Raw genomic sequence first — 17147 nt, 5'->3', positions numbered from 1 at the left:
TTAACGATACAGTTTAATTCGATTTAATTCGGCACATGCTAGAGGCTGATTATTCTTAATGAAAAGATTTTAACGTTTTATTATACTGGTTCATGCGTACTGCATGTTAAATTTCTACAAATGAATTAAAACAGTGAATATGATGTATATTTTATAACTGGAAAAAATGGGTAACAAATAAATTTGTAGATTTACAATATCTTCCTTGTAAAGTTGTACCAAAATGAACTGATATTTTAAATTTGCCGGAGTAGAGATTTTTATTTGCTGTTATTAGTAAACATTATGGTTAAATTATAGAAAAATACGTATTTGAACAACGCTTAAAAATTGTAAAAATTCACTTTCAAAATGGTGTAAATTTTACTGAACCGTTTCACAAATTCTGTACTTTTTTTTGGTTATATAACGCACCTTCTCGTAACACCATGGTAAATTTAATCAATTAAATTGAGTCAGTTGGATCAGTTCTAAATAAAAAAAGCAGTGCCCGTTCTCCTACAGCTCGTTCAAATGAAACTATAGCCGGTGTTAATGAAAGTGTTGAAGAAAGTCCTTCCAAAACAATCCGTCATCCCAGTCAACAATTAAGTATTTCCAGAAGTGCTCATCAAGAAATTTTTACGAAAAATTTTCATTTGTTCACTTACAAGGTTCACTGAAAACATAAGATTATGCAATTTGTCGAGCGTTCGCAAATCAGATTTTGGAAAATCAGGAGATTGATGACGAGTCTTCGAAAAAATTCATCTTTAGCGATGAGGCAGATTTTCTTCTTACCGATTTTGTCAATACACAAGATTGTCAAATTTTTGGATGAGAAAATCCAAAAAAAACATTGAAGAATTTCCTATCCATCCTCCGCGGGTCACGGTTTGGTACGAATTTTTTACTGGGAGATTGATTGCACCTTACTTCTTTGAAAATTAAAATGGAGATGTCATTATTGTCAATGGAGTTGTATCGTGAGATGATTTCAAACGTTTTATGACCTAAAATTAATAATATGAATGTGGAAGACGTATGGTTTCAAAAATACGGTGCAACATGCCACAATGCCAATGAAATCATATAGATTTTGCAAGAAAAATTTTAAGGTGAGTGAATTGGCTGCTAAGATCATGTCACTGGACACCGTTGGATTTTTTTTTCTTTGGGGTTATCTTAAGGATAAAGTGTACATTAATAAACCACAAATAAATAAGGACCTCAAAGAAGAGATTCGACACAACATTGCCACGACATTTCTTTGCAATTATATCAGCACGTTTTGGAAAATTTTATTAAAAGATTGAACATGTGCAGACAAGGCTGGGAGGCTCATTTGGCAGATGTCTTGTATCACACAACTTCTATGTCACTACATTATAATAAAGTAAAAATATTATCAATTATCAAATAAAAAATGTGTTTTATTAAAAAATTAAACTTTCAGTTCATTTTGGGGCACCTTTGGCTTTGATATAGAAAATTAAGTTAAAAAGCGGAACTGGATAGATATGTTTTCTCTGAGAGTAGTCTACCGATCGGTGTCTGTGCTGATGTAGTGAAGATGCCACTTACTGTATTAATATTGTGTAGATTGGATGAGCTAGGCTTCTTCAAGGTAGGATTTTATTCAACTCATTAAAAAATCATCGGGAAACACTTCAGCATTACTAGTAAATATGTTGGTAAATTTGTTAGATACTTTTAATTAGTTAGCTAGTAAAGGTGGTTATTAGAAATCTGAGGTGGTGAAAGGTGGTTATTAGTTATGTAATAAGGTTAGTTGGGATACGCATCTCAACTATATGCATCCCTAAATACGCATATTTAGGTTTTTTTTTAATTTTAGAACGAACTCGTTGCAGTCTAGCTGTATGAAAATGGTGTTTTTCTCAACGTCATACAATTATCTTCTCTGAGGCAAGTGCCTTGCACATGTTCCTCTTCATTTAATCATTTTCCAGAAAAATTATGAGCTTATATTTGTAACTTATTTGCTTTTAGATATTGATTTTTATTCTTCTCCGTTCTTCCTTCTTTGTATTTCTTGGTGATAATTTTTGCACGGTTAAAAAATATTATTTGCATTTCATTATATGTCCAGCAAAACTATCTTTTCTAATCTAACATTAATATCCCGTCACTACAATATCCTTTTTATTATCTAAAATTAATAAAAAAAAATAATGTTATTAAAATTAATATCTCAGAAAATGATATTATATTTCCTACAGAAAGTGATTTATTTTGTCAATTTATATTATCTAACATAGTCGTACTGCTGTTACTTATGTAGTCTTTCTTGAGGTAGAAGTGGCATTATTAAAGTCGCTTTCTTTGAGAATAATGATGTTCTTTATACAGCCAATCTATATAGTAAACAGACATATCACTTGTTTAACTTAATATCACCTACATTTCTATGCTCTCGGCATACTGATATAAATACATTCATTGAAAAAGGAACGGGTAATCACTCCGTTCTTCCCATCCACAAGTGTACCTGGCATCCTATGGATGTTAATCTTGAAGAATTCTATAATATTTTTTGGGGAATTTATATTTCTTGAGTGTCAGATCACCTGCAATTCTTATAGTTAAAATTATGTTATTTAACATTTAAATACCAGAATTAATTTAAAAAAAAAAAAAATTGTTTTATATGATCTGAAAAAACATAATACATTACTGAAATTTCCTATCTATTTTTTGAAATAATCATTCCTTTTCAGATCTACTAGGGAAAGTTACGAAAGAAATAATTTCTTCTTTATTAAAATGAATATATTGTTACAAATCAGCATGTCAAAGCTAACCGAAATTTATTTCTTATTTATTTATGAAGATAATATTCAACCTGCAGGTGACACTTTACTCTAGGAACTGGCTACATTGTGAACATCAATAATCTCTAAGAACGTGCTTCTTTTAACATTTGGTTCATATTTCATGTGCATTACTAATGTCATAGTTGTTAAAAAGACTTTGATATACTCGTATAGTATTTAGCATAAATAAAAAAAATTATACATTTTTCTCTTCAAATAATTTATTTTGTATATTGTAGCAGAATAAGAAATTATCAATATTGATTTCCAAAGCGTATTAGAAATTTCCAATAATTTATTAAAAATTCCTGTTATCTTAATTAAAAAATGTTAGTAGAACATTATTTCGTTAAATTATTATTGTATCTGTTCACTGTGATGATAAGGTATAAATGATAAAAATTCATTTAAATATTTATTTTAATATTAAAATATATATAAACACTAAAACACTGAGTAGATTTTTTTTGAGGTACAAGTGGTATCATTGTTGAAGTCCTTTCTTTGATAATAATGATGTTTTATGCTCTTGGTATACTAAAATAAATATAATAATATTCAGTGAAAAAGGAACGGGAAATCTTTCTGCTGTTCACATTTCCTAGTGTACCTGGCATGATGTGATTGTTAACCTTGAGGAATTCTGTAATATTTCTGGGAGTGGCAGTTTATGTACAATTCTTACAGTACCTTTTGCTAATTCAAAAAAGTGAAAAAGGGACTGTTGAGAAAAAATATACAAGTAAATAAATATTTTAATATTATTAAGTGACAGACGAATTTTGAAATAGATGGATTTGTATGTAAATGTTTTAATTATTTTTAACGCACGATTCAGACACAAAATTCAGAGATACAAAGTTTTGGCGTATTGCTATACTTTCACTTTATCACTATGCTGTTGCAATAGCAATAGATCTCAGCGAACCTTAGTTTCTGCAAATATTCGAAGCAAAACGCAATGCTGGCAAGCGGAGCGTTCCGAACTAGCCCAATCAAAAGAATATTATGCCAAGAAATCTTACACCACTTGAGTATCGTAGAAAAATATAACATTTAATTATATGCCATATCGACAATAGCAACTCCATTTAACATAATTAATAATATCATACAATCCACTCAGTTCTCATTTCAATACTGGGAAGAGATTGCCTAAACTATTCCAAGACAGAGAGAAACAAACCCCTAAATGATCTCAACATCACCGACCTCAACACAATGAAACGAGAATTTTCCAAAACACCTCCTTTGCATCAATCAATACCAGAAATACTGAAAGACAATACGGGCATTTCTAAACATGGCTATGGATTACACAATTATAAACATAGACTGCCAGTTGACAATTAAGCAGATTATCTTCATATATAAACAGATGTGTCGAAATCCAAAAATGGCACAGGCTGCGCTGCAGTTATGCCAGAAATGAATCTTTTATTTAAACTCCCAGATGATTTTTCTATCTTCAACAGCAAAAGTTATGCCATTTTGCATGCATAAAAATACTTCGACGAAGCTGATTCAGAAAAAGTAATAACTTCCACGGATTTCTGTAGTGTAATAACAACAATAGAGAATAAGTTAACGGACAACGCCATAATACAAAAAAAAAAAAAAACGTAACGTCCAACCTAATTAAAGCCGAAAGACCTTTTGCAGACATCAAACTCAGCTGGATACCATCCCACATTGGCATTAAACCGAATGAAGAAGAAGATAATTTGACTAAACAAGCTGGTTAATCTTACGAACACTGCTGTGCAATTCAAAATTGTGTCAACGCTTAAAGATCAAAAACTATCTAAAAAGAAAGTAATCAGTAGCTGGAACGAAAAATGAAACACATCAAATCTCAAAAATTTCATCAAGTACGAAAACGTACTTATGAAGAAAATCCCGCGTGCTCATTTCCCAGGAAACATGTCATCATAACTCGATTGAGAAATTGATACGCTAAGTTCAGCCGTCCTTATTCCATAGGAAATGACACTCGTCTTGTGACGGTCCTGTCGTCACACCAATCCCTCCGTTCCTAGCCCAGGTGGGCTTTATCGTAGGTCGTTTTTTATACCCTCTAAACCTGATAACATATCACAGTCATCAGTTTGGCCTCTGTCAGGATGCTACCAATGCAAATGCTTCGGCAGACATTTCCATGTATATCTCACATTGAAAAACGAGTGAAATCTATGTGAATATTGCCAGGATTATTTAACTGTAAATACATTATTACTTACTGTCTACGCTACCAAACGGAAAGAATGAAACAAGAGATACCTCGTGTAGAAAAATTGCTTAAAGAACGTGATAAATTGTGAAAAAAATCTTAATTATCTGATGTACTTGAATTTTCAGCGTTAGGGTGTATTATAAGTAACAAATTCTAACTTTTACTGCTACAAACAACATTCTGTAACTTAAAATTACATATATGTGACCCACTAGGTGTCGCTAACGACCAATACGGTTGATTAAGACATTAAATAAACAAAAAAATAAAGAAAGAAAGTAAAACTTAATTTAAAAATGTTAAAATTACTAATAATATATAAACCACTGTGATATTTATTAATAATTCCCTTTAAAATTAATATGTGGATTGTAATTTTCATTTTGTTTTCCAGATGATAATAAAATAACGGTATTTTTTGTTTCTTTAAAAAAAAACATACATACATATATGTATGCAATTTAAAGAAATAATAAAATTACTAGATTACAAAGCCATAGTTCAAACTGTCTGCTTTTTATTAACTTATTACAAAGATTTAATATTTAACACAACTGGTAATTCATATTACAATTCTATATTGCATTAGGTAGATTTCATAAGAAAACTACCTATTGTAATGGGTACCAAGATTCGACTTCCGGAAAATTTCGACATATCTTCGCGTTTCACATGCCCCAGACCTTAAAACCACCGTCAGTTCAAAAGTTTATATATAGATATTTCACTTTCTTGTGGACACGATAACTACCGTAATTTTGCGCCAATCACTTTCAAATTAATACATAACATATATCGACTCAACATTTTGGTCGAGTTCCTTAATGGCAAAAATTGGACCATGGGGGTTGAAATGGGGGCTTTTTCGAAAAACCAAAATATCGCTATAACTTTCTTATTAAGTAAATATAGAATTCGTTTAAATTTTCTACCATTCTTTGAATAAGGACCTAAAAATTATTTCAGTAAAGTTTTTTGATATCACCAAACATTAATAAATTCCATCCCTATGGGGTGGAAAATATGGGGTTTCGAAGACAAAGAATCATATCTCCCATAATAGGCACAGTATTGAATCGATTTAAAGTGGTCGTTAGCACTCTAAATATTACCTAAAACTCTTTTCTGAATTTTTGATATGACCAATCCTGACGGCAAGGGATGACCAAAATATTGCTGGATTTGTAAAAAGATGGGGCTTGTCGTATGCTAAACATGTGAAACGTTTTTTCACACGCAACCATTGTATTGAGTTAATTTTTTCTTAACGTTAAGATGAAAATCTTTTTTATCTTCTGCTTAGCACCGATGAAATCTACCTCCGCCTTCCAGCATGCCGAAAGGGATTTTTTTAACTTTCTTGATGAAAGGTAATACTTGTACATGTTTTAAAAACAATTAATTATTAGATGAAACTGGATCATTCAAAAAGATTATTATGTTTATGAAAAAGTCACTTGAACATTTTCAGGATATGTAAAAGGCCACTCATATCTTAGTTTAGTGCCGATAAATGTAATTAACTGAAATATTTTTTTTCTTTTTTATAGTAAATTAAAATCTCTTGCGTTTTTATGTAAAAATGTGCAACGTTTGAGGAAAACAGTCATTTATCTCTATAAGAATAACAATATTCACAATACTCCAGACAAAATAGTTACTTTTGTATTGTATATCGCAATACTTCGGCCTGTGAGAAAGTAATTATGATAATTACTTCATTAATTATAATAATAATAATATTTTCTTGATGGTCTCCATATCTCCCCTTATAGCCAACCGCGAAGCAAAGTGAGCTATTTAAATAAAATAATTAACCACAACAGAACAGAAATAAGTAGCAGTCCTTAACGTATTACACTTACTTAATAGGGTGAGGGAATCAAAGCAAACTATTTTTAATAAATAAAAACTAATAACAAACTAAAATGTGTAGTCTAGGATATAACCTACAGTGTCAAAGTGAGAATTTTCTCCAAATATATGAACACATTTCAACCACTGATACACTGCTTCAGTTAAAAATAATCTTTTTAAATTCTTTCTGAAGACTTCATTTTTATTATTAAAAATATCTCTTTCCGGGTTCTTATTATCTTCATTAATTGTTACAATGCTTTTGCAATTGGTAACAAGGTACATCACCTTGTAGGTAAATAAAACCTCTTGCTCATATCTTCTACTTTCAAGGTAATACTAAATAATTTTTACTACTAGTTTTAAAATACGTTTTTTTTAAAAAAGATAATTAGTAACTCACAACATACAAGATTTTCATAAAAGAAAGTGTAGTTTTGAACATGGAATAAATGAAAACAAAAACACTTATAGTTGATGTTTATTTATCTAATATGTCATATCAAAGAGCTTTTCTCTTGAAATAAATTTCAATGTGCACCATTAGTCGCTCGGGAAATGTCTAGTCTGTACTCAATTTCTCTCCATACCCGAATTAACATATCTTCTGTTATGGTTACAATTGCTTCATTAATCCTTTCCTTTAAGTAATGTAGGTCGCTACGTTACACCGTTAAATGATATTCAAATTAAAATTGTTATTTTATTGTGTGTCGATTATTATTTAAATTATTTTCTTCACTGAATAATTATTTTATGTGTCCGTAGTATGAAAATAACTTTAATAAAATTGGTAAATTGTACAGCTCTGAAATTTTTTAATTTCTTAATAAAAATACGAAAATATACTTCCATTGAAATAATAAAGAAATAAAATTCCAACATTGTGCACTAAATTTCAACTTATAGATTACATATTATCAATAGGTAAAACTGGAGATGAATATACTTTCTGAACTGTTGCGTTTTAGTAAAAAATGTCAAAAAATAATTATATCTTAGCATTATGTGTTGTATTAGAAAAGCTATAAAATTTGCAGTTATCCATTTAAAAAGATGAGGTTGGCCGCTGCATTTGAACGATGGCGGAAATTTAAAAAATGCTAATAGTATATTTTTAATGTACTCAAAAATTGAGAAAACGTTTCCTTTTTAAATTCTTTCATAGCTTTACTTGTTATAGAGATTCAAGTGGCGGTACAATTAAAATCAACTCTGTGTATTATTATAAAAAACATTTTAAAACAAGTTATTAATGAAAAACAAAATTTGGTTAAAATTCTAGATGCATGAGTGCATGTATATGGTGTGGAGGGGTGAATATATATATATATATAAATCATTTAAATACGATTAACTTGTTATAACATTGCAAGCGGTTTATAGCGAATTAAATGCTTTATTATCAACGTTAGCGTTAAATGTTTATTTAGTCTTTTTTTTTTTTTTACGTAATATTCTAGATTTACTTTCTGCTGTTAATGGAAATAATGGCTTTAATTGGTGAGTGTATTATATTTATATGTTTAAATAAATGTATACGAGAAATTTTTGGCATAAAACAAATGAGTGTAAATTTTGATTGCTCTTTACAATTAACTGAGCAAAAATTTGTTGAAATTTATGAGATTAGTTAATGTTTTAGTATTTCGCAGATATGATAATTTTGAATAATTCCTATTGTTTACTGCTAATGTTTTTTTCGTTATAATTTTTTTTAATTTCGATATTAAATTACACTTCTAGTATATAATATTTGTTCTAAAACTGAATTTTATCCGCTAAATTAATTCACAGTGCATATTCATAATAAATTAACTATAAATGAATGTGTTTGTGAATTAACTGAAATATTTATCCAATTTCAAGAGAAAATAAGTACGGTATTATGAAATTATCAAGATATATATATATTTTTTAAATTGTCATCATAGCTTCGTATTGGAACTTTATAACGTAATTTAATAGTTCAGTCGGTAGTCGTTCTGATAGTGATAGTACTTTGTTGTGATAATTATGAAAAAAAATTCCAAAAATTAAACGTAATATATAGCAAATATTACGTCACAACAAACAGCCTTAGTTTACGCTCGGTAGCAGTTTCTTAACGACGTTTCCCTGTCCTGAACTTGTAACTTTTATTAAAACATGGATCTAGACGCTGAATTTTTAGTATTTTTTTCTAAAAATCTATTCATATTTTAAATAAACAATAAAATTAAAGTACAGTATCTCAATTAGATAATAGTTTCTTTAAATCTATTGCCATTAATGATAATATTTTATTTTATTGAGAAGTAAATTTTTCTTTTTCCATTTGAATTTGTTACATTTCATTTATAATGTATTATAACGGTGATTCAAAAGCACTTCACAATTTTAAAAGCATATAAAGATTTATTGACATAACTGACAGGTTTGGTTGAGGTCTCGTTTCATAGAAAAAACACATCAAGTTTGTCACCCAACTTTCACTTTGGCGGTATATATGGCTTCCATTTGTAATACGACATACATCGCTCTTAAAATCGATTTAATTCCATACTGTAGTCAACAAATCGAGCGTTACCTCTGTAGCTGCGGCGTTAATCCAACAAGATTAATGATGTATTAACTCAACAAGATCTGCAGGCAACGGTGGTAAATAAACACGATCTTTAATGAAACCCCACAAGAAAAAATCTAGCGGGTTCATATCTGGGGATTGAGGTGACCATGGAGTTGGAATTTCACTACCCACCCACGACCTGGAAATCGAGTATCAAGAAGATATCGGAATTACAGATTGTAGTGAGGTGAGTGATTGTAGGTGAGGGTGAACCCCATCTTGTTGACTTAGTTGATCTAATTGAGGGATTGCGAAGTTTTAAAGCATGAACGATACTATTTACGGTTGCTTCCTGGGAAAAAAACGGACCATTCTGACTGGAAGAACAACCTGTCTCAACGAAGATTTTGTGCCAAGAATAAACTGTACGCTACTAGGAGATTCCCTACCGCACCGTACGAAAATTACGTTGAACTACAGTTGCTGACTGCAAACGTGAAACCAAAACTCACAGCGAGCACGTTCTGCACTAGTAAATGTATCCATTTTTAATATCATTGATGACAGCACTGGTGGCCGAATTCGGTACTAATGAATTACGAGTAAAAACTTAATATGTTTTGCTATGAAATGAAATCTCAACTTAATCTGAAAGTTATCTAAATAAATTTTGATATGCTTTTAAAATTGTGAAATTCTTTTTGAATCACTCTATATTATAAAATAATTTATATACTGAGTGTTCTATAAATGAATAACTGTTTAATTTTCTGTTCACTTAAATATTTTTTAACGGTCAAACAGAAAAACAAGATTTAACAATTGTTCCTATCTTAAACGACCTATTTTTTGGCGTAAGTCCACTGCATAAACAAACTCCTAACGATGTAACTTTTTCTTTCTTTTGCCTGGTTAGCCTCCGGGAATTACCGTTCAGAGGATGAATGGGGATGATATGTATAAGTATAAATTAAAGTGTTGTCTTGTATAGTGACAGTTCGATCATTCCTGAGATGTGTGGTTAATTGAAACGCAACCATCAAAAAACACCAATATCCACGATCTAATGTCCAAATCCATTCAAAAGTAACTACTGGCTTTACTAGGACTTGAACGCTGGAACTCTCGACTTCCAAATCAGCTGATTTGGGAAGAGCGTTCACCACTAGACCAACCCGGTGGGTTCCTAACGATGTAACTAAACAATCTGAAAGGAATGAATAGGTTTGTGAACATCATCTTAAATAGCATTGAAAAATTAAGATTTTAATGTAACAACAGCCGGATTGGAGACAAAATAATGGCACCCATTTAATACTTTTCTCAATTAATTTAAAAGTGGCCTATATTATACCTCAAGTAGCGGTCTCATATCGAAAAATATATCGTTTAGAGGTAGGAAAATTCACTAAATTTCATTTTTATAATTGTTGAAAAGTTACTAAATCCTTCATAGTTTGTTAACAATTTCTATATATATTTGCTAAAAAATATTTGAATTAAAATTTAAGGTATATTTATATAAATTAGAAGTTAAACCTCTAATATTATTACTATTATAAACTAAAATCTATTATTTAAATTATATAAATGCAGATTATTTTAACATAAATACAAAATAGTACGTATTACATGTAGATTAAATTATAATATGTGAACGTAATTTATTTTATATTTTAAAAGTAAGTTAAATTACAACATTGTAATCAAGTAAATGTTTACAGAAAATTAAAATCACTAAAACTTATACACACTGGCCGGGCATTCTTTATGACTCCCTACTGAGTAGAGACAGTGTACCCCTGTATAATGCATTACTTCACAAAATATTAATTTATTGTTTTATGTTACCTCTCTCAGCCTCTTTTATGGCTATGACATATATCCTCCTGAGGGATAAAAGCACCAATCAGAACTTATTATTGTTAGAAAAAAATGAGGTGTTCAGTGTACAATCAGGCTTTATGAAATGAAGCATACTCAACGAAATGGTTAAGCTTCCTTTCGTTAAGATATTCGTGCTGGTGTGGAAAAGTATAGTACGAATAAATTCAATGAAAAAATGAACAAGAAACCTGCTCAATCCTCATTTACATTCCTGTGCCTGAAAATGATTATGTTACTGAAAATGACTATGTGACTGTGTCACTTATTGTTACTGAAAATGACTATGGGTGTTATGACCAATAGCTAAAACGATTCGGTTAAAGAATTTGAATAGTTTTTTGTGTATTACATGTCATAATAATTATGTAATCTGGGATTAATAATGTTACTTTTAGATTGATATTTGCTTTACAGCTATACATTGTGATGAACATAATAATCTGTAATTGTAGAGTTGAATATTACGTGCAGTTCATTGGGTTTGCCGTTACCACGACAGAAAATTACTTTCCGTAGTAACCGGAAAAATATGTGTTTGTTATTCTTAAGGATGACTGTGTGCGTCACAAGTCACTTCTGATAATAAAATAACTATTCTTATAAAATATAAACATCTGGAGCTAGTCTAATTAGTGTACCACAGAAATAAATTGAATTCCTATTTATTTCTTCAATGCTGGACATCAGCATGTTAAAACCTCTAAACGTAGGTAAGAGATATTCATTCCTGTACATGAAGTCCATTTTTTTTTCCTTATTATTACCAAATAATGATCATTAATATTAGAGAAAGCAACATGGAACAATATTTGTATATCGAATGGTTTGCGTGCGTTATAAAAAAAAAGTGGGCAGATAATCTAAAGCCACAAAATTATTGTACCTCTCTAATTATTATTCTCTTGAAAACAATTCATCACCTAAACTGGTTAATTAAATAGACAAATAAACAAATAAAATGATTAAGATGAAATCATAAAATAATAAAATGAAATAGACAAATGTTCTTCATCACTAAAAGTAAAGCTTTTGAAAATAATATTAAAATAAGTAAATAACGTATTTAAAATTGATTAGTGAAGTTTATTATAGTTTTAATTTGTTTAATTAAAATATTAAGAATTAATTAAATAGTTATACTTACAGACAAATAGTTATACTATGGTCCGTTATCTACAAAACGTATCTACGTATGTATGTATTTTATGTGCCGTAATCATAATGATTGTAGATGATATGATATTAACCACAAGTAATTTCCAAAAATGATTTGACCTTAAATATAACAAACCTTCCTCAAGAATAATAAACTACCTAAATTACTAGGAAAATGGTTCCCATTATCTGTATTAGCATGCCAAGCCTACCGAAGTGCAGATATATTCAAACCCACAAGTGACATCTTTGGTGATTATGTTCACCACAGAGACTAGCTGTATAATGAATATCATTGTTCTAAGAGAAAATAACTGTGCCTCTTTACCACAAGCTGTGCACATGCATAGTAAAAAAATACTTAGTCTGATTTTGTAAAGCAACATTTTAATTTACCCCTTTCTGTAGTGAAAAAATTCTATGTGGAATATTCCAACCCAGCAGAATAAATTATTCTATATAAGACCTCTTTTTTGAACTTGTCTCTTTTTTTTATAGTAAGGAAGAACGTTTAAATAAAATTTAAATTTTAAGAAGGAATAGAAAAGTGATTAAAAAAAAGATGAAATTTGCAACATTCGTGAAAAAATGTTTTTCATTAATTTCTGACATTTTATCTCGATAAATATGATATTTTAAAAATATTTTTAACTGAAAAAATGTTTCAGTTTTTGCTGATTTTTGGAAGAAAAACATACTCTTATTTCCGGTCAACTTAGGGGGCAGTGGAAGGTGAAAAACAATTTTCTTTACATTTTGAGGTATGAGGAGTACGAAAATACCATTTATTAAAAAAAATAGGGTTTGGTAATAAACCTTGACCAATTATAAACATTTTTGCTCGAAAATCTCCAAAACTACTTGATCAATCTCATTGAATTTTAGATATGCTCTAGTACTATATCTGAAATTATATATGTGAAAATTTAATGAAGACTGGTTGAGTCGTTCGTGAGTTGCGCTCAATTTAACGTCGAAAAAGTTTTAGCGAAGTTAGAATCATGGTTCTTTATAACCTTGCAAGTTGGAACATAGAAACAAAATAAATAAACGAAAAAGCGCTCTTCTTAATTTTTTTTATTTAGCTCACTAAGGAAGAGAGTTAGTTGAAAATTGAAACCGTTTACCATCGCAATTGTATTGTAAGAAAATTGTAATGCTGTAATTTTTTGAATTAAAATTAGCTTTATGAAGGAAAATTTATTGTTCTTCAAATTAAAAACCATTATTTTATTTCACATTATTTTAAATAACTTAATAGATAACCAAAATAACAATTAATGTAAGTTTTCATAAATAAAAACTTGATTTGTTATAAATCTCGTAGGAAAAAAAACTCAGGCTTACTGCAATGCACCCGGCTAACTGAAAAATTACCGGCTAATTGGAAATTATAAATATAATATAACAAAACTTAACCTACGATCGCTAGCTAGGTTAACGAACGAAGCGAGCGTAACTTAAATTTGGTGTGATTATATTTATAATTTATAAGCAATAATGCAAATATATTATATTTCATTTTCCAATTAGCCGGACGGATTGCAATAACCCTAATCTTTCAATTCGTCTACGACATATAAATTACATCAATATTATTTATTGCCTTAATTAAGTTTCACTTTCCCGGCTACATCTCTATTGCTATTTGAATATCAGAATAATTATTAAGGAAAGGTGTTATGAAAAATATTTTGGTTATCGGGTTTTTGCAAATGTCGATGTTTCAAGACCCCCTTGTCAATAAAACAAAAAACAATTACAGAAACTTCTGAAAGACGTATGATGGCATGTATTTTGATTAATATCTCCGTACTGGCTCAACATAAATTCTTCCAAGATAGCTAAAAGTTTTCTATTTATATGACCATTGATGACATTAAATTTTGAACACATTTAAAAAGGGGAAGGGATAGTTTTCACCATATTTAACGTTTTGTTTTTTGTATAGTGGTCCTAGAAGTTTGAGCATAATGAAAGTACTTATTAACTTATATAGAATTCCAAAGTTTTAAGTCAATGTGATTTATCGATGGGAATATTCAACATCATTACATTATTACTAAACAATTTTTGCCTCGTACTTTGAAATCACGTAAACTAAAAAAGTTGAAATTTGGCACAGCTATTTGGCTATGTATGTAATATATATGTATGTATGTCACTCTTGTTCTGATTTTCAATTCCATCGGACAGCAGAAGGAATTACAAAACCCATATAGGTTTTAATAAACTGGAATTTTTTTAGTCGTGTTGAATAACATTGATCAAAGTTGGGCTAACTTATTGAAGCAAATAATTATACCAATAAATAGACTTTAAAATCTCCAGATAAACAATTATTGGATAGGACCCGTTCTTAAAATATCGATCCAAAGAATTTTTTTTCAAGATTGAAAATCGATCTGTAATTAATATTAAAATAGTCGATATTGGAAATTTAAAAACAAAAATCTGATGCGGACACCACATAGCTCTTCCTTGTACGCCTCTTAAATTACATGTATACATTTTTTTAAAATGAGAAGTACATAAAATTTTATTTCATTAATAACTTCTGATTTTTGTCATTTTTTTTTTGTTATTAAATTATTATTTATTGTAATTTTTTATTACAATTAGAGGTTAATAATAATTATTATTAAATCAATACATTTAAATGAAAAAAAAAAGAAGGAAATGAAGTCGGATTCGAACCAATATGTTCCCCTAGTAAAATCCAAATATTTTATTAATTAAAATTTTATTTGGCTATAACTCTTGAACCATTGAAAATAAATACCACTTATGATATATCATTGAAAAGCTCTCAATGTGAGCTTATTATTGCTGTTAAGAAAAAATCCAAAATCCAAAACTTTTGAATTTTGTTTTTTTTTTTTACATTTTTGGTCAAGTAATTCCAATCAAAAGGGGAGGTGCACAATTAGATATTACAACAGTTCTAAATCCAAAATTTCAACATTCTACAGCTAATCGTTTTTGAGTTATGCGAGATACATACTTACGTACAGACGTCACGCTGAAACTAATCAAAATGGATATTTCTGTTGAAATCTGAAAACCGACATTTTCCTTTACTTCGTACAAGGAAGTAAAAAAAAGCCCATGAATCCGAATACATTAATATAACTTAATATTCTACTATTTACTTTTTATAAAATTTTCTACTCTACTGCTTTTCAAGTTGTACTAAACAAGACCTCAAGTTGTAGCTGTTATTAAAACGAACATCGTAAGGAATGGGACCGAATCTTTTTACTACTAAAAATTCCAATATTAAAAAAAAAATCAAAATTTTAAGTAATATATTTCAGTTTTGTAGTTGATCCAGTGGACCAAATGGCGTTTTCATCATCAAGATTCTACTGCACTAAATACAGTTTTCAATTTTGATTTTTTTTTTCTAATTTTTTTTTGTACTTATAATACCGTACAATTTTAAGGGACTAACCTCACTTGATTAAGTAATTCAAATCGGACTCAAAGTCTTTTACTGAACATTTTGATACTTTTCGCAATTGTAGTGTAAATATTGCATAACAAATTACTAAAAACTAATTAGTATTTGAAATATAAAAATTTGTTGAGGGCAGAATCGGGAAACTTATACTACTCTTGATCGGCTTTTAAACGTTAATATAATTTTTAAAGATAAATTTAAATTTCTGTTACTTAATTTTAAGATTATTAAATATTTATTTATTTTATGCCAGAGTGTAAAATCAAATGATATAATAATGAAAAATAAAAAAATTATAAGTTGGAAAACCATTGTTAAAATTGCTACCTGAACGATCTCGTTTTATTTTGAGTTGTATCTTCTATTTTTCACTAAGCTCTCAGACCTTACGTTTCTTTCAATTGATATTTTTTAAATTTATCCGAAGAGATTATATTTATTTCTGCATGCATAGTTTTGTAAAAAAAGATGTTTTATCATTTACATTAGTTAACGATTTTTTTTTACATAAAGAAGTAAAATCCCAGAAATAGAAACTGTTATAAAAAGGAATTTTTTAATTTTACAGTGGATGGGTAAAATCTATCCGCTATCTATGAAAAATCAGAAAGCCCCATCAATGGATTGAATAATCTGCCGTATCAGCTTGAAATAAAATCTGTGATTTTCTTACTGATGGTACATATTTTGTGTTTTCTAAAATAAACTATTGAAACATTTCTATCCTGAGTTAAAATATTTATGCTAAATAACAAATAAAACATAAAAATTAATCTTTAGAAAAAAATGTTGAACGAACATACCTGTAATGATGAGGGGTATGGCTATTTCTTTGAGATCTTGCTTCATATAACATAAACGCCAATGGTCCGTCTTGGTCTTCTAATTCTCTTGACATTTTCACATACAGATATGCTATCACAGCAAGCGGAAGAACATACCTATCAAATATTACAAATAAAAATTAATTATTTTATTACGTAGGATATGTGTAGCTATATAACTTATTTTAAACACTATTTTAAAAACAGTTTCTTTTTTTTTAAATCCTGTGGTTCCTCAAAGGACAGATAAAAAGTGATACATGATTTAAGAAAATATCATTTTTATTATTTGAAATTGTTTCTAAGAACTTTATTAATTTTTAAATTCTTAACTTTTTTTATACTCTTATTTATAGTCGGATCA

The 17147-nt window shown here is 29.1% G+C and overlaps 1 protein-coding gene across 1 annotated transcript in view; it reads right to left on the bottom strand.

The window, feature by feature from the left end:
- The window catches only part of LOC142324775 (prolactin-releasing peptide receptor-like), a 414884-nt gene that overhangs the window by 153534 nt on the left and 244203 nt on the right, over positions 1-17147 (bottom strand). The window contains exon 3 of the mRNA XM_075365750.1: positions 16763-16900. Within this exon, the coding sequence (XP_075221865.1) occupies positions 16763-16900 (138 nt within the window). The remainder of the gene's footprint in view (positions 1-16762; positions 16901-17147) is intronic.

The sequence above is a fragment of the Lycorma delicatula genome, chromosome 5 (genome assembly GCF_047948215.1).
Source record: "Lycorma delicatula isolate Av1 chromosome 5, ASM4794821v1, whole genome shotgun sequence".
NCBI classification, from domain to species: Eukaryota; Metazoa; Arthropoda; class Insecta; order Hemiptera; family Fulgoridae; genus Lycorma; species Lycorma delicatula.
Note: the sequence above shows the minus strand (reverse complement) of the source record. Positions and strands in the feature narration are given on the sequence as shown.